The sequence below is a fragment of the Ailuropoda melanoleuca genome, chromosome X (assembly GCF_002007445.2).
Source record: "Ailuropoda melanoleuca isolate Jingjing chromosome X, ASM200744v2, whole genome shotgun sequence".
NCBI lineage: Eukaryota > Metazoa > Chordata > Mammalia > Carnivora > Ursidae > Ailuropoda > Ailuropoda melanoleuca.
In genome coordinates this window covers 61,400,082-61,421,404 of record NC_048238.1, presented here as the reverse complement: position 1 = coordinate 61,421,404, position 21,323 = coordinate 61,400,082, and the positions used below count along the sequence as shown (strand labels likewise).

At 33.5% G+C, this 21,323-nt stretch overlaps 1 protein-coding gene across 1 annotated transcript in view; it reads left to right on the top strand.

Annotated features, from left to right (window-relative positions):
* Positions 1–21,323, top strand: part of RPS6KA6 (ribosomal protein S6 kinase A6) — a 206,870-nt gene that overhangs the window by 80,384 nt on the left and 105,163 nt on the right. Inside the window, exons 4-6 of the mRNA XM_034649643.1 lie at positions 8,864–8,945; positions 9,610–9,690; positions 11,160–11,239. Coding sequence (XP_034505534.1) covers positions 8,864–8,945; positions 9,610–9,690; positions 11,160–11,239 — 243 coding nt within the window. The remainder of the gene's footprint in view (positions 1–8,863; positions 8,946–9,609; positions 9,691–11,159; positions 11,240–21,323) is intronic.

The following is a 21,323-nucleotide window of genomic DNA, read 5'->3' as shown; positions in this document are numbered from 1 at the left end:
CATTAAAAGTCATTGTTTTCTCATTTTATATGTATATTTATTCATATGTATATTTATCTGTTTCCAGCTTTGCTCCAGAAACGATTTAAGGTTTTAATAGATAAATATCAAATAAAATAAAATTTAAAATAAGCGAAGATGATTACAGCAGGAAAGATTAGATGAAGCCAGTGCTATAATCTTGTCGTTTACAAATGCATGTCATAAAAGCCTATAAGTCTTCTAGAAGTGGGACCAAAATGAAGACTTAAAATTTCTGGCAGGCATTAAAAAGAAGTTGATACTTTTAATTGCATAATTATTGAGTGTATCTTTAAAGCTGTAAACAGATCTAACAGACCAGAAATTTTTTTTTCTCATGGGTCTTCATAAAGATAATACAGTATAACATAATGTAATATCTTCAATAACATCTTCATATTAAATATAGCAACATGTGGACAAGTTGTCAGTGTAGTCCTTAACCTCAGGAAATACTCAGCTTTGTGCAGGAACTTCAGTTTAACGAGGATATCATAGAAGCCTTTTTAAAAATTTGTAATACTAAAATACAAAGTAATGATCTTCATGTAGTTCATCAACCAATGAAATATTAAGGAGGTGGCTTATTTTTTTTTCCCTCAGATGTGAACCTACTCGCTTGTCAGTATTACATCATTTGCAAGGGCAATGGATGGATGTGACTTGTTATATTCAGAACCTATGCAGGAATTTGGCCAAGGCTGCAAATCAGAGAAGTGTAGGAGAAATTCCAAGAAACTTTGGGCTGCGGCCTTATTTAGTTGTCTGCAAAAGTTCCATTGTTAAAAATGCAATAAATGGAATTTTGACCTATATAAAGCCTTGCAATTAGATATCTTTATAGCATATTTAATAGGGGAAAAACAGTACTAAAATCATTTTAAAATTGTATTTTAAAGAAGCTTGCATTATCATCATGAAATAAGCATGTAAAATTATACTTGGTATAATGCTATTAATGATCATTAATGTATGGATTGAAATGTAGTAAACCAAAACAGTTTACATTAATTATTTTAAAGCACAATCAAATAAAACACATGAAAACATGTCTGAAATTGTCAGACTAGCTTTTCTTGTATTCCACATGCCAAGTAATATTTATACAAAGCATACCTTTTAACATTCATGGATTATAATTGATTTTACTTATGTGATAATACAGTATAGGACTTAAAAATGAATTTTTTAAAAGATTTATTTATTTGAGAGAGAGAGTGTGCACGTGCAGGCACATGAGATGGGGAGGGGCAGAGTGAGAGAATTTCAAGCAGACTCCATGCTGAGTGCAGAGCCAGACCCAGGGCTTGATCCCACCACCCATGAGATCATGACGTGAGCTGAAAGCAAGTCAGATGCTCAACTGCCTGAGCCACCCAGCTGCCCCTAAAAATGAATTTTTAGAAATATTAAACCCTTGCCCTCTTGAGTAATTTTTAAGAGATAGTTTTAAAAATATGTTTACATCATAAAATTTCTTGCAGTTTGTTTTTTCTCTTCAATCAGTGTTAACGCTGTGTGATCTTTAATTTTACATGAACAAAGACTTACTGAGTACTTCTTAATGGAAAATATAAAAGTCCATATGACCAAAGAGGTATGTTGGAGTAAGTCAGTGACTCATTTCTTTTCTGAACTGTTTCCAAGAGTTGAATTAGTGTGACTGTAAAGAAGCCTCTTTGATCAGGATAGATATGTTTTTAGATATAGTAGTTTGAAGCCATGCAACTTCTTCTGTAGTTGATCAGGGGAAGAGAGCAGACTGAGAGGATATTTTCTTATGCTACTTCAGTCCATCTAAGACCTGAAAAGAACAAATCAGGTGATGAACAAATAAACAATTATTTCTCTAGACTATGAATGGTGGCTTCAGTTATATGCCATATTAGGATACTAGTGAGTGTTAGAAGAGCTAGGGAAAAAGTGACTGCTTTGTGCAAGTGTCTTCCTGAAAGTCTGGACCATTTTTATTTCTTTCTTCCTTGCTTCTTTTTGCCCTCTATATTCCATTCTTTTCATCCCTACCAAGGGCTATGTTTTAGAACAGTAGTTCTCAATGCGTGTGGTCTGTCTACTCCTGGGCATTCATAAGACACTTTCAGGGGGTCCTCAAGGTCAAAACTACTTTATAATAATACTAAGATACTATTTGTAAAAACTCTGGCACCTTGACACAACCAAAGCAGTGACTACAAATTATGTCAGTAGTCATTGTATTCACTGCTGTGTACTCAGCAGTTAAAAAAAATGCAAGGTTTACTTCAAAATGTCCTTGATGTGGTGTTAACAATTATTAAATTTCTCAAATACCAACTCTTGAGTATGCTTCTTTTTAATATTGTGTGATGAAATGAGAAGTACACATAAAGCACATCAGCTGTATACTGGAAGCTGCACACCAGCAAAACAAAGCACTTGTGTGATTTTTTGAGTTGAAAGCTGAACTAGCCATTTTTTTCCATAGAACACCATTTTTACTTGAAAGAATGACTGACATGGTGCCTGGGTGGCTCAGTCAGTTAAGCATCTGCCTTGGGCTCAGGTCATGATCTCAGGGTCCTGAGATCAAGTCCCACGTTGGGCTCTCTGCTCAGTGGGGAGTCTGCTTCTCCCTCTCATTCTCCCTTTGTGCTCTCCTTCTCTTTCTCTCAAATAAGTAAATGAAATCTTAAAAAAAGAAAGAATGACTGATAAACTATGGTTACTTAAACTTGGGTATTTGGTAGATGTTTCCTCAAAAAGGAATGTAAGTGGTCCTGTTATTTCATGGAAACAACTGTCAATATTTTTGTCAATGATAAAATTTGAGCTTTGAAGCAAAAAATTAGCTTTGGAAAATTTTTATTTTACACTGTGAACTTGATGTCTTAATACTCAAAAAACTTCTGATGACAACACTGCTGTTCAACATTTGGAAGATTTGCATAACTCAGTGAAGTGATATTTTTGAGATGACCAGCACATGATATTATCAAACTAGATAGTACAAAATCCATTCAAAGTATAAGGTAGACCAATGGATTATTATGTAACAGAATATGGACAGTTAATTGATATGGTTTCAGATTCTCTATTGTAACTAACCGTTAAGAAACTGCCACTTTTTAATTTCTTCTGTCATATCAAAGAAGAATAAGCACAATTATGTGAAAAAGCTATCCCTTTTCTATATACATATCTGTGTGAGGCCTGGTTTTCTTTCTCTACTTCGAGCAAAACAACTTAATTTCAACAGATTGAATATAGAAGCAGATACAAGAATCTCACTCTTTTCTGTTAAGTCAGGTATTAGAGATTTGCAAAAATGTTTATTAATGTCACTCTTCACATTATTGTTTTTTTTTTTGCTTTGGAAAATACAGTTATCTTTAGAAAAATATTTATGCTCACATGTAACGAGTTTATTGTTTTTTAATGAATCAATACATAGATGTTTTTCTCTGTTTTAGCTTCTAATATGGTAAATATCAATAGATATTACCCACAAAAAACTCCAAAAACTCTTTGGAGTCTTCACTAATTTTTAAGATTGTAAAGGTTTTCTGACACCAAAAGGATTGAGAACTGCTTTCCTTCAAGAGTCTGATAAAAATAGTTCTCCTACATGTGGTGGAGTCATCATTCATGAAATGACTTCACTCCTTTGTTGTCATTATATTGGTCACATGATATTGATTAGGAAAAAGGAAACTGGGTATCTGAAACTTTTGAGTCTGGTGCTTAGGGTTAATGCCATTTGTATAGCTGAAGAGTGTGTGTGTGTGTGTGTGTGTGTGTGTGTGTGTGGTGGCAATTCAATTAATGTTTTTTTCTTTTTTTAAAGTTTTTATTTTGATTCCAGTTAGTTAAAATATAGTGTAATATTAGATTCTGGTGTACAATATAGTAATTTAACACTCCCTTACAACACCTGGTGCTCATTACAAGTGTACTCCTTAATCCCCATCACCTATTTCACCCATCTCTCCACCCACCTCCCCTCTGGTAACCATCAGTTTTTTCTCCAAATTTAAGAGTCTGTTTCTTGGTTTGCCTCTTGTTTTTATTTTTTTTTCCGTTTGCTTGTTTATGTTGTTTCTTAAGTTTCACCTATGAGTGAAATCATATGATATTTGTCTTTCTCTGACTAATCTTGCTTAGAATACTACTCTAGATTCATCCATGTCCTTGCAAATGGCAAGACTTCATTCTTTTTAATGGCTGCATAATATTCCTCTGTGTGTGTGTGTGTGTGTGTGTGTGTGTGTGTGTGTACACCAAATCCTTTTTTTTTCACATCTAGGATTAGGGGTTGGTTCGGGGCCAGAATGCGGGTTAAGGTTAGGGCCAGGGTGAAATTATGCACCTATTATTCTGCAGTTCAGAGACCTCTGCAGAGAGATAAGTTTAGGGTTAAGGTTAGGCTACAGTTAGGGTTACAGGTTAGGGTTAGTGTTTGGATTAGGATTAGGTCTTCACTTAGAATAATACTCTCTACCTTGAGCCATGTCTTTGCAAAAGGCAAGATTTCATTTGTTATGGCTGAGTAATATTCCACTGTATCTGTGTATCAAATCTTCTCTTCCCTCAGATCAAGGAGTAGGGTTCAGTTTAAGACTAATGTAAAGGCTAGGGTTAGAGTTAGGGCTAGGGTGAGGGAATGTGCCTATTATCCTGCAGTTCAGAGACCTCTCCAGAGAATAACCTGACTTCTCTGGGGTGAAAATAAACAAGTCAGCCATCCACGGAGCTGAGGTAAAGAGGGGATTTGGTGTTCTAAATACTATTTAAGTGGAAATTCAATTGGTTATTCTGTTTTTGCTCCTTTTGAGTCTTTTTACCTCAAGTTTTCGTTTAAATTCCTGTTAGTTAACATACAGTGTGATACCAGTTTCAGGTGTAGAATTATTGATTCAAACACTCAGTGCTCAGCACAACAAATGCCCTCCTTAATCCCCATCACCTATTTAATCCATTCCCCTGCCCACCTCTCCTCTGGTAATCAGAACTTTGGTCTCTGTTATTTAAGAGTCTGTTTCTTGGTTTTTCTCTTTTTTTCCCTCTACGTCCATTTGTTTTGTTTCTTAAATTCCACTTATGAGTGAAGTCATATGGTATTTTTCTTTTCCTGACTGTCATATTTCGCCTTAATACTCTCTAGCTCCATCCAGGTCATTGCAAATGGCCAGATTTCATTTGGTTTTATGGCTGAGTAATAATCCATTGTGTATATATATACCACCTCTTCTTTATCCATTCATCAGTTAATAGACATTTGGGCTCTTTCCATAATTTGGCTATTGTTGATAGTGCTGCTATAAATATTGGGGTACATGTATCACTTCAAATCAGTGTTTTTGTATCCTTCAGTAAATACCTAGTAGTGCAATTGCTGGATCATTCTATTTTTAACTTTTAACTGGTGGTTCTATTTTTAACTTTTTGATGAACCTCCATACTCTTTTCCAGAGTGTCTGCACCAGTTTGCATTTCCACCAACAGTGTACAAGGGTTCCCCTTTCTCCAAATCCTTGCCAACACCTGTAGTTTCTTGTATTGTTAATTTTAGCCAATCTGACTGGTGTGAGGGGATGTCTCATTGTAGTATTGATTTGTGTTTCCCTGATGATGAGTGATATTGAGCATCTTTTCTGTGTCTGTTGGCCATCTGGATGTGTTCTTTGGGAAAATGTTTATCCATGTCTTCTGCCCATTTCTTAACTGGATTATTTCTTTTTTGGGTGTTGATTTTTATAAGTTGGTTATATACTTTGAGGCTATCCCTTGCAAATATCTTCTCCATGATATATGCTACCTTTTAGTTTTGTTGATTGTTTCCTTCACTATGCAGAAGCTTTTTATTTTGATGAAGTCTCAACAGTTTATTTTTGCTTTCATTTCTCTTGCCTCATGAGACATATCTAGTAAGAAGTTGCAATGGCTGATGTCAAAGAGGTTACTGCCTGTGTTCTCCTCTAGGATTTTGATGGTTTCCTGTCTCATATTTAGGTCTTTAATCTATTTTGCATTTATTTTTGTGTATGGTATAAGAAAGTGGTATAGTTTCATTCTTTAGCATACTATTGTCCAATTTTACCAATACAATTTGTTGAAGAGACTTTTTTCCATTTGATATTCCTTCCTGATTTGTGGAAGATTACTTGATCATGGACTTGTTGGTTCATTTTTGGATTTTCTATTTTGTTCCATTGATCTGTGTGTCTGTTTTTGTCCCAGTACCATACAATCTTTTTTTCTTTTTTAAAAAATTTTATTTATTTATTTGACACAGAGAGAGAGACAGCCAGCGAGAGAGGGAACACAAGCAGGGGGAGTGGGAGAGGAAGAAGCAGGCTCCCAGTGAGGAGCCTGATGCGGGGCTCAATCCCAGAATGCTGGGATCATGCCCTGAGCTGTAGGCAGATGCTTAAGGACTGAGCCACCCAGGCGCCCCACAATACCATACAGTCTTGATTGCTACAGCTTTGTAATGTAACTTGACAAAGTCCAGAATTGTGATGCCTCCAGCTTTGCTTTCTTTTTTCAAGATTGCCTTGCCTATTCAGGGTCTTTTGTAGTTCCATACATTTTAGGACTATTTGTTCTAACTTTGTGACAAATGCTGGTGGTATTTTGATAAAGATTGCATTAAATATATAGATTGCTTTGGGTAATATAGACATTTTAACAATATTTGTTCTTCCAATCCTTGAGCATGAAATGTTTTTCCATTTCATTGTGTCCTCTTCAGTTTCTTTCATCAGTGTTTCGCAGTTTTCAGAGTAGAGATCTTTACCTCTTTTGTTAGGTTTATTCCTAGATATCTTATGGTTTTCGGTACAATTGTAAATGGGATTGATTCCTTGATTTCTCTTTCTGCTGCTTCATTATTGGTGTGTAGATATGCAACGGTTTTCTGTATGTTGATTTTGTATCCTTTGACTCTACTGAACTTATTTATCTAGCACTTTTTCGTGGAGTCCTTTGGGTTTTCTAGAGTATCATGTCATCTGCAAAGAGTGAAAGTTTGAATTTTTTTGCTGATTTGGATGCCTTTTTATTTCTTTGTGTTGTCTGATTGTTGTGGCCAAGACTCCCAGTACTAAATTAAATAACAGTGATGAAAGTGGACATCCCTGTCTTGTTCCTGGTGGTGGAGGAAAGTTCTCAGTTTTTCCCCATTGAGGATGATATTAGCTGTGGGTTTTTCATGTATGGCCTTTATGATTTTGAGGTATGTTCCTTCTAATCCTGCTTTGTTGGGGGTTTTTATCATGAATAGATATTGTATTTTGTCAAATGCTTTTTATGCATCTCTTGAAATGATCATATTGTTTTTAACGTTTCTTTTATTAATGTTATATATCACGTTGATTGATTTATGAATATTGAACCAACCTTGCAACCCAGGAATAAATCCCACTGGGTTGTGGTGAAAGTTTTTTTTTTTTAAGATTTCATTTTTAAGTAATCTTTGCTTCCAATGTGTGGCTTAAACTTACAACCCTGAAATCGAGGGTCACATGCTTTAACAATTGAGCACGCCATACACCCCTAATTTTTTAAATCTGTTGTGGATTCATTTTGCTAATATTTTAGTGAGAATTTTTGCATCTCTGTTTATCTGCAATATTGGCCTGTAGTTCTCTTTTTAGTGGTGTCTTAATCTGTTTTGGTATCAAGGTAATGCTGGCCCTAATAAAATGAATTTTGAAGTTTTCCTTCCTTTTTTGATTTTTGGAATAGTTTGAGAAGCATATGTATTAACTCTTCTTTAACTGTTTATTAGAATTTGCCTGTGAAGCCATCTGGTCCTGGACTTTGGGTCATTGGGAGTTTTTTGATTACTGATTCAATTTCATTGTTGGTAATTGGTCTGTTCAAGTTTTCTCTTTCTTTTTGTTTCAGTTTTTGTAACTATATATTTCTAGGAACTTATCCATTTCTTCCAGATTCTCTAATTTGTTGGCATAGTTTTTCATAATATTCTGTTATAGTTTATATTTCTGTGGTGTTGGTTGTTACTTCTCCTCTGTCATTTGTGATTTTTTTTTTAACTTGGGTCCTTTCTCTTCTCTTTTTGATAAGTCTGACTAGAGGTTTATCAATTTTAAATTTTTTTCAAGGAAGCGGCTCCTGGTTTCATTGATCTGTTCTATTATTTTGTTGTTGTTGTTTAGTTTCTATATCTTTTATTTCAAAGCAGTGAGCAAATTAGTAAAAGTTGCTTTTTTTAACAAATAAATAACTCCTGAAAATTTTAATCTAGTCATATTTATTTTCATAACTTAGGCTTTTTAAAAACTGCTTTTAATGAGTCATAATCTTAGTTTGAAAATATAAGGTAGTGTTACTCAGTAATCTTAAAGGGTTTAATTTGTTTTTTGTGATAATTTGCCATCTTATTTCTTCAACCTGGTAGCAGATATAATTGCCTCTGATTTCTTACTGGTAACTTCTAAAATGGACCAATAAGGAAGTAGAAATGAAGGTATAAAATTAACAGTCCTCACATTTCTTTGGTCTTTAGTAAGGTAACAAAAAGGTGCTTGGGTCTTAAAAGTAGTTCCCTTAGATCAAATTGCCTTTCATTATGTTGCTTATCTAGTACATCACAAACTTCTTAAAGTCATGACCATGTCATCTATTTTAAAAGTTTTCTTTCCTACAGTAGTATGTATGATAGTGTGATTTACTAAATGAATGAAAATGAGCAACCATTAACTAAGAGTGTAATTTATAGAGATAAGTATATCTTTATAAAATTAAAGAAAATTCATGGACATACATATGTGTGCTAATGTGTATAGCAAGAATGTCTTGAAATATGAATTTTACTTTTTAAAAAAAATTCCTCTGTTAGGTTTTTCTTGTTCGAAAGAAGACCGGTCCTGATGCTGGGCAGCTCTATGCAATGAAGGTGTTAAAAAAAGCTTCTTTAAAAGGTAGAAAATTACAAAGCTTATTAAAATAGAATTTGATAAAGCTTGTTTTAAGAAATATGCTGTGTATTGCTTGTATAAATTGAGTAGACTCAGTTTCCTTTAAACATTAGTAAGTGTTACGGTTTTCTAGCCTGTAAGTGATATTTCTAGGTTTGATATTGGCATATGCTCTAATTTAGTGAGACTGTACCCTGGTAAAAATTTAATCCTATAAAAAGTGACACATTTTATTTAATATAAAGTGAACTTATTTTAGTAAGCTATATTCTTTTAAGATTATTTTTTTTCTGTTCCATCTGTGTTGGTTTTGCATATTGAAAAAGCACAACCACCTGGATACACTTACATACACCATCTTCTAGGCTGTGATAGCAATAACACTGTGCTCAGTTTTAATCAGTAAACTCATTTGAACAATTAGAGACCAATACATAATAGATACATATTATCCAAATACCTATTTATGTCACTTTAATCCATCTAGATAAACTAAATTTGTTGGCTTTCTGAGAATATGGTAATTACTGTCTAGAAATATATAGATCGCAAATTTAAACACTTATAAAGTTATATTTTCATATTTTTGTTTGCTGAATTATTGATGGGATCGCTACTGAAATTTTATATAGAACAGTAATACATTCTACCCTTCTATAATTTTTAGTTCGAGACAGAGTTCGAACAAAGATGGAAAGGGATATACTGGTGGAAGTAAATCATCCATTTATTGTCAAATTACACTATGGTATGTAATTTCTTTTTAATTTATGGAATTAGAGAATTAAGATTTCCTTTCAAACAATAATATAACAGGAAACAAATACCTTAAAATAATTTAATACATTCAACTATATATCTGAATCTTTTATCTGAAAAAAGAATAAGAATCGATATCCAATTTTGAATTGTATTTTCTGTATCTGTTGGTTAATTTGTCTAAGGTAATAAGATAGTATCTTCTGATTACTTGTCTGGTGGTATTTCTTTACTCTGCTAGGCTGTCCCTTTAATGATCTCAGGCTATAAACTGTGATAATTTATTCAAAGCATCTGATGTTTGGATGTGTTTCTCTTACATGTTCATAATGAGCATATTAATTTATTTCCTAGCTCTGTTGAAGAGGACCATGTAGTTACATTAGTCCATTTGAGTTTTTCTTTCTTATATTTTGGGGAAGAGGGATACCAGTAAGAAGCAGTAAACATAATGAAAGAACATGAGTTTGGAGTCAGACAGTTCCAAGTTTGAAGCTCCATTGATAATTTAATGCATACATGAGATTGTGAAGTTTGGATTTCCTGGAGAATTCAAAGGTATATACATCATTAAATCACTGATATATTCTGTGATGTCACTTTGAGCTTTTAAGATTTAAAAAAGTAGCAGCTATTGATTTTATTCTTAGGAAATTTTGAAAAATAAAACATTAAAATAAGTACTAAATTATTTTTATAAAAAAATCTTCAGAAAATTTCCACCCATTATTCTTTCACTCCCTGTTACCCTAAATGGAATGTAGTAGTATCTGAAGTCCCACTTCCTTGAATCAACAGGATAACATTACATTAATCAGTAAATACCAGTTGTGTGCAAAACACTTTATTGAATGCAGTAGGCTCTAGAGGTGAAACCATCTCTGACTCAAGAAACTTATCTATTGGAACACAGACATGTAAACAAATTAATTGTACAAATCAAAATGGAGTAAGTGCCATAAGAGAGACATAAATAAAGAACAATGAGATCTCAATGGTAGTAGCAGGTAATTCTTATGGAGAAGAGGGTAAGGAAGCTATGGAATGTGAAAAGAGAGAAATCCTTAAGAGAGGAAAGCTTGATGGAGGAGGTGATATTTTTCCTGAGCTTAAAAGAATTAGTAGATTCTCAGTCAGTAGGGAGGTGGATTTCAGGCAGTTTGCAGTAAAACAAGATGCTCCATAAATCAGGACAATGATGGCAGGAGAAGTTTCCGTGTAAAACCACATGTAAAGTTGATTATGTTCTAGGAAGGAACTTATAGCTATTTCAGCACTAAATTCGATTTTGAGATAATGTTATCCAATAACATTGGACCATGTGAATAAATGCTTAATTCCTTTATAGTGTTTAATGATAAAACTCTAAACATATATATTAATTAAAAATTATACTGAGGTTGTTAAGCCTTTAAGATTCTGTTAATGTTCTGTTACTACATTCTAATTTATAATTAGCCTTTCAGACTGAAGGGAAGCTGTATTTAATACTGGATTTTCTCAGGGGAGGAGATGTCTTCACAAGATTATCCAAAGAGGTGAGTATCTGTTTGTAAATTTTTACTATATTTTATTGAAACAAAACTAAGAAAAATCATTTGTGTTCTGCTAATTAATTTTTTGTATAGAAATTTTAAATAATTATTCTGTTTGCTTCACTGCATAGTATTTAGTTGATGTGCCAGTTAATGGCAATTTCTGTCTGCCTGTCATTTAGATCATCTCAATGTGCTACTCATTATTCCTTTAGGCACAAGATCAATCTAAATAACTGGATGAAATAGATAGGGGCAAGCCTAGGATTTTGTCTACTCAAGCTACCAAAATGCCTCTGGGAGTAGTGTTCAATTTATTCTAAAACAGCTTTATGAATGTATAATTGACATACAATGAATTGCACATATTAGAGTGAAAACTTCGATAAAACTTGATATTTGTATATACCTGTGAAACCATCATCACAATCAGGATAATAAGCTTATGTGTCATCCCCAACCATTTTCTTGTGCCCCTTTGTAATGCCTCCCTTCCACCCTGCCCCTCCTGAATCTGCTTTCTGTCATTGTTTGGTTTACATTTTCTAGGACTTTATATAAATGGAATCATATGGTGTCTATTCTTTTTTTGTCTGGCTTATTTAACTCAGAATAATTATTTTGAGATTTAGCCATGGTGGTGTATGTATCAGTGGTTCTTTCACTTTTATTGATGAATAGTATTCCTCTGTATGGATATACTACCATTTGTTCATGCATTAACTTATTGATGGGTATTTGGGTTGTTTGCAGTTTTTGTATATTACTATAAAGCTGCTACAAACATTCATGCACAAATGATTATATGGACATATGTTTTCATTTTCATGGCTATGTTTTCATTTTTCATGATGAAATACCTAGGAGTATAATGACTGGGCTATTTGGTAGGTGTATGTTTTAACTTATTTTAAAGGCACTTATCAAATTGTTTTCTAAGGTAGGATTATAATTTTTACATTCCCACCAGCACTGTATAAGAGTTTCAGTTGCTCCACATCCTTGCCAACCCTTAATATGGTCACTAGTCTTGTTTTGATTTTGGACGTAAGTGTGTAGTGGCACCTTATTGTGGTTTTGAATTGCATAGTCCTAATGACTAATGATGTTGAGCATCTTCTCATGCACTTATTTTGGCATCTATTTATCTTCTTTGATAAACTGTCTTTTTAAATATTTGGCTCATTTTTCTTTAAGTTGTGTGTGTTCTGAGTTTTGAGAGTATATATTTTGGATGGTAAGTCCTTTATAATATGTGTTGTTTGCAAATATTTTCTTCTGGTCTGTGGTTTGTCTTTTCATTCTCTTTAATACTGTCTTTCAAAAGCAGAGTTTCTTAATTTTGATGAATTCCAGCTTATAATTTCGTTCTTTTATGAATTTGGTGTCCTATTTAAAGAATATTTGCCTAGTCTCAGGTCACATAGATTTTCTATGTCTTCTAGACATTTAGTAATTTTAGGTTTTACATTTAAGTTTATAATCCCATTTTGAGTTTATTTTAGTGTATGGTGAGAGGTATGTGTTGAAGTTGAAGTCCTTTTCTTTCTTCCTTTTTTTTTTGCATATACATATCCCATTATGACTAAAAGTCTGTACTTTCTTCACTGAATCACCTTGCATTTTTGTTGGGAATCAATTGACCATATATGTGAAGGTCTATTTCTGGACATTCTATTTTGTTGATCGGTGTATTTGTTTATCTTTATTACACTACCACTTGATTTCTTAATTACTGTACCCTTATATGTACCCTTATAATATGTCTTAAAGTAAGTTAGTGTAAATCCTTGAGCTTTGCTCTTCTTTTTCAAAGTTTTTTTTGCCTCTTCTGGGTCCTTTGTATTTCCATATCAATTTTAAAATCAGCCTTTCACTTTCTACAAAAAAGCTTGCTGGGATTTTGACTGGGATTGCGTTGAATCTATAGGTCAATTTGCAGATAATTGACATTTTCACAATATTGAGTCTTCAATCCATGAATATGATTTTTTCTCCAGTTTTTGAGTCTCCTTTAATTTCTCTCAGCAGTGTCTTGTCATTTTCAGTGTATAGGTCTTGAACATTTTTTATCAGATTTATCTCTAAGTATTTCCTTTTTAAAAATGACATTGTAAATGGAATTGCTTTCTTATTAATTTTCAAGTTTGATGGAAATACATTTTTTTTTGCCTATTGAACTTGCATCCCACAATTTAACTGAACTTACTTATTATGCCTAATGACTTTTTTTTTTGGTAGATTCCATAGAATTCTCTATTTATAGCCTACAAACAAGGAGTTCTTACTTTTTTTTCCTTTATGGACATCATTTACTTCTTTCATTTGTCTTTGTCGCACTGGGTTCACCCTCCAGTTCAGTGTTCTACATAATTGGTAAGAGCAGACATTCTTGCCTTATTTCTGATCATAGGGGAAAAGCATCATTTTATCATAAATTACAAAGTTCAGTATAGGTCTTTTTACATGTTCTTTATCAGGTTGTGAAAGTTCCCTTCTGTTACTAGTTTGTTGAATTTTTATCAGGTATGTACATTAGATTTTGTAATATTCTTTCAGGGCAATTATTGAAATATTATGTTTTTTCTTCTTTAATCATTTAATAGGTGAATTACATTGATTGTCAAATGTTGAAGCAGTCTTGCCTATGGATGAATCCCCCATGTAGACATGGTGTATTATCTTTTTTTGCATATTGACGGATGATATTTCCTAAATGTTTTTTCAGATTTTTTACATTTATTTTTTTGAGAGATATTTAACTATAGAATTCTTGTATTTTTTATGTCTAGTTTTAATGCCAAAGCAATTCTGGTTTTATAGAATGAGTTGAGCAGTGTTTTCTCCTGTTCAATTGTCTAGAAGAATTCATTGTATAATTGTAATGCTAAGTGAAATAAGTCAAGCAGAGAAAGACAATTATCATATGGTTTCTCTCATCTATGGAACATAAGAACTAGGAAGATCAGTAGGAGAAGAAAGGGATAAAGAAAGGGAGGTAATCAGAAGGGGGAATGAAGCATGAGAGACTATGGACTCTGAGAAACAAACTGAGGGCCTCAGAGGGGAGGGGGATGGGGGAATGGGATAGGCTGGTGATGGGTAGTAAGGAGGGCACATATTGCATGGTGCACTGGGTGTTATACGCAACTAATGAATCATGGAACTTTACATCAAAAACTAGGGATGTACTGTATGGTGACTAACATAATATAATAAAAATATTAAAAACAGATTATCATTTCTTCTTGATAAATTGACCCCTTTATTATTATGAGATGACTTATTTTAAGATTGCTAATGTTCATATACTGTTTTGCATACTATCTGTACCAATTTACATTACTACCAACAGTGCACAAGTTTTCCATTTTCTCCACATCCTCCTCAACACTTACTATTTCTTGTCTTTTTGATGATAGCCTTTCTAACAGGTGTGAGATAATAACTCATCATGGGTTTTATTTGTATTTCCCTGATGATTAGTGACATCTCTTTTGAAAATATGTCCATTCAGATCCTCTGCTCTCTTTTTTTTATTGAATTGTTTGATTGTTTTGGGTGATGAGTTGGCAGGAGTTCTTTATATATTTTGGATAGTAATACCTTATCGGATATGTGACTTGCAAATGTTTTCTTCCATTTAGTACATTGCCTTTTCATTTCATTGATGTTTTTCTTTGCTGTGCAGAGGCTTTTTAGTTTGATGTGGTCCCACTTGTTTATTTCTGTTTTTGTTATCTTTGCTTCTGGAGTCAGTTAAAAAGAGTCAAGACCAATGTCAAGGAGTTTACTTCCTAAGTTTTCTTCCAGAAGTTTTATGGTTTCAGGTCCTACATTTAACTGTTTAATCCATTTTGAGTTAATTTTTGTGTATGGTATAGGATAATAGTCTAGTTTCATTCTTTTCATGTGGCTGTCCAGTTTTCCCAACTCCATTTATTAAAGAGACTATTTCCCCCCTTGTGTTTGCCTCCTTTGTCATAAAATAATTGACCAAATATATGTGGGTTAATTTCTGGGCTTTTTATTCTGTTCTGTTGAGGTATATGTCTGTTTCTATGCCAATACCATACTGTTTTGATTACTATAGCTTTGTAATATAGTTTCAAATCAGGGCGCTTGATGACTATAATTTTTATATTTTCTTTTTCAAAACTGCTTTGGCTATTTGGGGTCATTTATGATTCCAAACAGATTTTAGAATTGTTCATTCTATAATTTTTTGAATAATTCCACTGGGATTTTGGTAGGGATTGCACTGAATTTTTGGTAATATGGACATTTTAACAATATTAATACTTTCAGTCCATAAGTTTGGAATACTTTCCATTTACTTGTGTCTTCAGTTTTTTTTTTTTCATAAGTTTTTTGTAGTTTTGAGTGTACAGGTTTTTCACTACTTTGGTTAAGTTTGTGTCTAGATATCTTATTCGTTTTTTTATTCTAAATTTTCTTATTATTATGTTCAATTAGCCAACATATAATGCATCATTAGTTTTTGATTTAGTGTTCAACAATTTATTAGTTTTATATATACATATATATATTTACATATAATGTAAATGGATAGTTTTCTTAATTTATCTTTCTGATAGTTCATTATTAGTTTATAAAAATGCAACAGATTTTTCCATGTTGATTTTGTACCTTGCAAGGTTACTGACTTTGTCGATTAGTTCTAACACTTTTTTTAATGGAGCCTTCTATGTTTTCTATATACAAAATGATGGTATCTGAAAATAGTGACAGTTTTACTGCTTCTTCCCAATTTGGATACCTTTTATTTCTTTTTCTAGTCTAATTGTTCAGGCTAGGATTTCTAATACCTATGTGGAATAAAAGTGGAGATAGTGGACATCCTTTTCTTGTTCCTGATCTTAGAAAGCTTTTTGCTGTTGACTATAATGTTAGCTGTGGACTTACTATGTTGAGGTATGTTCCCTATACACCAACATTTTTGAGAAGTTTTACTGAAATGGATGTTGAATTTTGTCAGATGCTCTTTGTGTATCTAGTTACATGATCATATAATTTTTATCTTTTGTACTGTTAATGTGGTGTATCATGTTGTTTGATTTGTGGAAGTGAAATCATTTTTATATCCCTGTAATAAATCCCACTTGATCATGATACACAATAACTTTAATGTAGTTTTGAATTTGTTTACTAATATTTTGTTGAGAATTTTTGTATCTATGTTAATCAGGGATATTTATGTTTTTCTTTTTCTTCCTTTTGATTTTTTAGTGTCCTTGTATGGTTTTATTACCAGGATAATGCTGACATCATGAAATGATTTTGGAAACTTTGCCTCCACTTCAATTTTTTGAAATAGTTCTAGGATAGGTATTATCTCTTCTTTAAATGTTTGGTAGAATTAACCTGTAAAGGTGTCTGGCTTTTGTTTGTTGAGATTTTTTTTTATGAAAGATACAATTTTGTTTATACTAATTGGTTAGTTCAGGTTTTCTCTTTCTTCTTCATCTAGGCTTCAATTATGATAGGATTCCAGGAATTCACCATTTCTTCTAGGTAGTCCAATCTCTTGGCTTGTAATTATTCATAACAACCTCATAATGTACCATATTTCTGTGTTAACAGTTGTAATATCTCCTTGATTTCCTTTTGTTTTTGTTTTTTGTTCTGTTTCTGTTCTTGTATTTTTTAAATTTTATTGTATTTAAATTCAATTAACATGTAGTATATCATTAGTTTCAGAGGTAGAGGTCAGTAATTCATCAGTTGCATGTAACACTGAGTGCTACCTATATCACATGCCCTCCTTAATGCCTATCACCCAGTTACCCATCCCCCCATCCACATGCCCTCTAGCAACCCTCAGTTTGTTCCTATAATTAAGAGGTTCTTACGCTTTGTCTCCCTCTCTGATTTCAGCTTATTTTATTTTTTCCTTCCCTTCCACTATTACCCTCTGTTTTGTTTCATAAATTCCACATATGAGTGAAATTATATGAAAATTTTCTTTCTCTGATTGATTTATTTTGCTTATCATAATACTTCTCTTATTCCATCCACGTTATTGCAAATGGCAAGATTTCATTTTTTGATGGCTGAATAATACTCTGTTGTATATATGTACCACGTCTTCTTTATCCATTCATCTGTTGAGGGACATCTGAGCTCTTTCAATAGTTGGATATTGCGGACATTGCTGTTATAAACACTGGGGTGTAGGTGCCCCTTTGGATCACCACGTTTGTATACTTTCAGTAAATACCCAGTAGTGCAATTGCTGGGTCATGCAGTAGCTCAATTTTTAATTATTTGAGGAACCTCCATACTGGTTTGCAGAGTGGCTGTACTAGCTTCATTTCCACCAACAGTGTAAGAGGGTTCCTCTTTCTCCACATCCTCGCCAACATCGGTTGTTTCCTGACTTGTTAATTTTAGCCATTCTGACCAGTGTGAGGTGGTATCTCATTTTGGTTTTGATTTGTATTTCCCTGAAGCTATGTGATGTGGAGCATTTTTTCATGTGTGTATTGGACATGTGCATGTCTTCTTTGGAGAAATGTCTGTTCATGTCTTCTGCCCATTTCTTGACAGGATTATTTGTTTTTTGGGTGTTGAGTTTGACAAGTTCTTTTACATCTTAGATACTAGCCCATTATTTGATGAGATATTTCAAATATCTTCTCCCATTCTGTAGGTTGTCTTTTAGTTTTGTTGACTGTTTCCTTTGCTGTGCAAAAGCTTTTTATCTTGATGAAGTCCCAAAATTCATTTTTGCTTTTGTTTCCCTTGCCTTTGGAGATGTGCCTAGCAAGAAGTTGTTGTGGCAGAGGTCAAAGACGTTGCTGCCTGTGTTCTCCTCTAGGATCTTGATGGATTCCTATCTCACATTTACGTTTTTCATCTATTTTGAGTTTAGTTTTGTTTATGGTATAAGATAAATGGTCCAGTTTCATTCTTCTACGTGTGGCTGTCCAGTTTTCCCAACACCATTTGTTGAAGAGACTGTCTTTTTTCTATTGGATATTTTTTCCTACTTTGTCAAAGATTAGTTAACCATAGAGTTGAAGGTCCATTTCTGGGTTCTCTATTCTGTTCAATTTCTATGTGTTTGTTTTTGTTCCACTACCATACTGCCTTGATGACTACAGCTTTGTAATATAGCTTGATGTATGGCATTGTGATGCCCCCAGCTTTGGTTTTCTTTTTCAACAATCCCCTGGCAATTCGGGGTTTTTTCTGGTTCCACACAAATTTTAGGATTTTTTGTTCCAGCTCTGTGAAAAATGTAGATGGTATTTTTTATTTAAATTCAATTAGCCAACATATAGTACATCATTATTTTCAGATGTAGTGTTCAATAAATCATCAGTTGTGTATAATACCCAGTGCTTATCACATCATATTCCTTCTTTAATGCCTATCACCCAGTTTGTCAATGGTTATTTTGATAGGGATTGCATTGAATGTGTAGATTGCTCTGGGTAGCATAGACATTTAAAAATATTTATTCTTCCAATCCATTAGCATGGAATGTTTTTATAGTTCTTTTTGTTTTCCTCAATTTCTTTCACAAGTGTTCTATATTTTTCAGAGTATGGGTTCCTTACCTTTTTGGTTAGCTTTATTCCTGGTATCTTATGGTGTTTGGTGCAGTTGCAAATAGGATCAATTCCTTTTCTATTTCTTTTGTCTGGTTAGCGTATAGAAGTGCAACTAATTTCTGTACATTGGTTTTGTATCCTACCACTTTTCTGAATCCCTGGATGAGATCTAGCAATTTTTAGGGTGACTCTTGAGGGTTCCATATAGAGTATCATGTTATCTGTGAAGAGTGACATTTTGACTTCCTCTTTGCCACTATGGGTGGTTTTATTTCTTTTTGTTGTCTGATTGCTGAGGATAGGACTTCTGGTACTATGTTGAACTACAGTGGTGAGAGTGGACATCATTGTCGTGTTCCTGCCCTTAGGGGAAGGTCTCAGTTTTTCCCTGTTGAGATTGAGATTTACTGTAGGCTTTTCGTAGATGGCTTCTATGATATTGAGGTATGTTCCCTCTATCCCCACACTGTGGAGAGTTTTAATCAAGAAAGGATGCTGTATTTCACCAAATGCTATTTCTGCATCAATTGAGAGGATCATATAACTCTTGTCCTTTCTTTTATTAATGTGATTTATCATGTTGATTGATTTATGAATTTTGAATGTGAATGTGTATAAATAAACCCCAAATTTCTTTTTGATAAGTCTGGCTAGGGGTTTATCAATCTTATTAATTCTTTCAAATAACCAGCTCCTAGTTTCGTTGCTGTGTTCTACTGTTCTCATTGATGACTCAAATGATCAATCAAATCTCATGGATTTCTGTTCTAATCTTTATTGTTTATGTTCTCTGGCTTGGTTTAGGCTTTGTTTGTTGTGCTTTTTTCAGGTCCTTTAGATGTAACAGTAGCTTGTATATTTGAGACCTTTCTTGTGTCTTAAGAAAGGCCTGTATTGCTTTATACTTCCCTCTTAGGACCACCTTTACTGCATCCCAAAGGTCTTGAACTCTTGTGTTTTCATTTTAATTTGCTTCCATGAATTTTTAAAATTCTTCTTTAATTTCCTTGTTGATTTATTCATTGTTTAGTTGTTGCTTTTAACCTTCATGTTTTTGTGATTCTTCCAAATTTTCCCTCGTGATTGAGTTCAAGTTTTAAAGCATTATGGTCTGAAAATATGCAGGGAATAATCCCAAACCTTTGGTACTAGTTGAGTACTGATTTGTGACCAAGTATGTGATCTATTCTGGAGAATGTTCCATGTGCACTTGCGAAGAATGTGTATTCTGTTATTTTAGGACAAGATGCTCTGAATATATCTGTGACGTCCATCTGGTCCAGTGTGTTATTCAAAACCCTCATTTCCTTATTGGTCTTCTGCTTAGATGATCTGTGTTATTGTGAGTGGGGTGTTAACGTCCCCTAATATTATTTTATTATTATCAGTGTGTTTCTTTAAATTTGTTATTAATTGATTTATATAATTGGCTGCTCCTATGTTAAGGCATAAATATTCATATTTGTTAGAGTTTCATGGATTAAACCTTTAATTATTATATAGCATCCCTCTTCATCTCTTAATACAGTCTTTGGTTTAAAATCTAATTTGTCTGATATAAGGATTGCTACCCTAGCTTTCTTTTGATGTCCATCAGTATGAGAAATGGTTCTCCACCCCCTCACTTTCGATCTGGAGGTGTTTTTAGGTCTAAAATGAGTCTCTTGTAGGCAGCATATTGATGAGTCTTCCTTTTTTATCCAATCTGATAGACTGTGTCTTTTGATTGGCACATTTAGTCCATTTATATTCAGAGTAATTATTGAAAGATATGAATTTATTGCTAGTTTATTACCTGTAAAGTCACTGTTTCTACAGATTGTCTCTGTTCCTTTCTGGTCTTTGCTAATTTGGGGCTCTCTCTTAACTCAAAGGATCCTGTCTAATATTTCTTGCAATGCTGGTTTAGTGATCACAAATTCGTTTAGTTTTTGTTTGTCCTGAAATCTCCTTATCTCTCCATCCATTCTGAATGATAGCCTTGCTGGATAAAGTATTCTTGCCTGCATATTTTTCTCACGTAGCACATTGAATATATCATGCCAGTCCTTTCTGGCCTGCCAGGTCTCTGTGGACATGTCTGCTTCCCTTATATGTCTACCCTTGTAGGTTAAGGATCTCCTGTCTCGAGCTGGTTTCAGGATTTTTTCTTTATCTCTGAAATTTGCAAACTTCACTATTATATGTCAGGGATTATATGTTTCCCTGTTTTTATTGATTTTGATGGGGATTCTCTGTGCCCCCTGATCTTGAATGCTTGTTTCCTTCCCCCAGATTAGGGATGTGGTCAGCTATAATTTGTTCAAGTAAACTTTCTGTCCCTCTCTCTCTTCCCTCATTTTCTGGTACCCCTATTATTCAACATTATTGTGCTTTATGGAATCACTGATTTCTCAAAGTCTCCTCTCATGATCAAGTCATTGTTTTTCTTTCTCTTAGCTTCCTTACTTTTCTTCATTTTGCCTTCTGTATCACTGACTCTCTCTTCTGCCTCATTTGACCTAGCA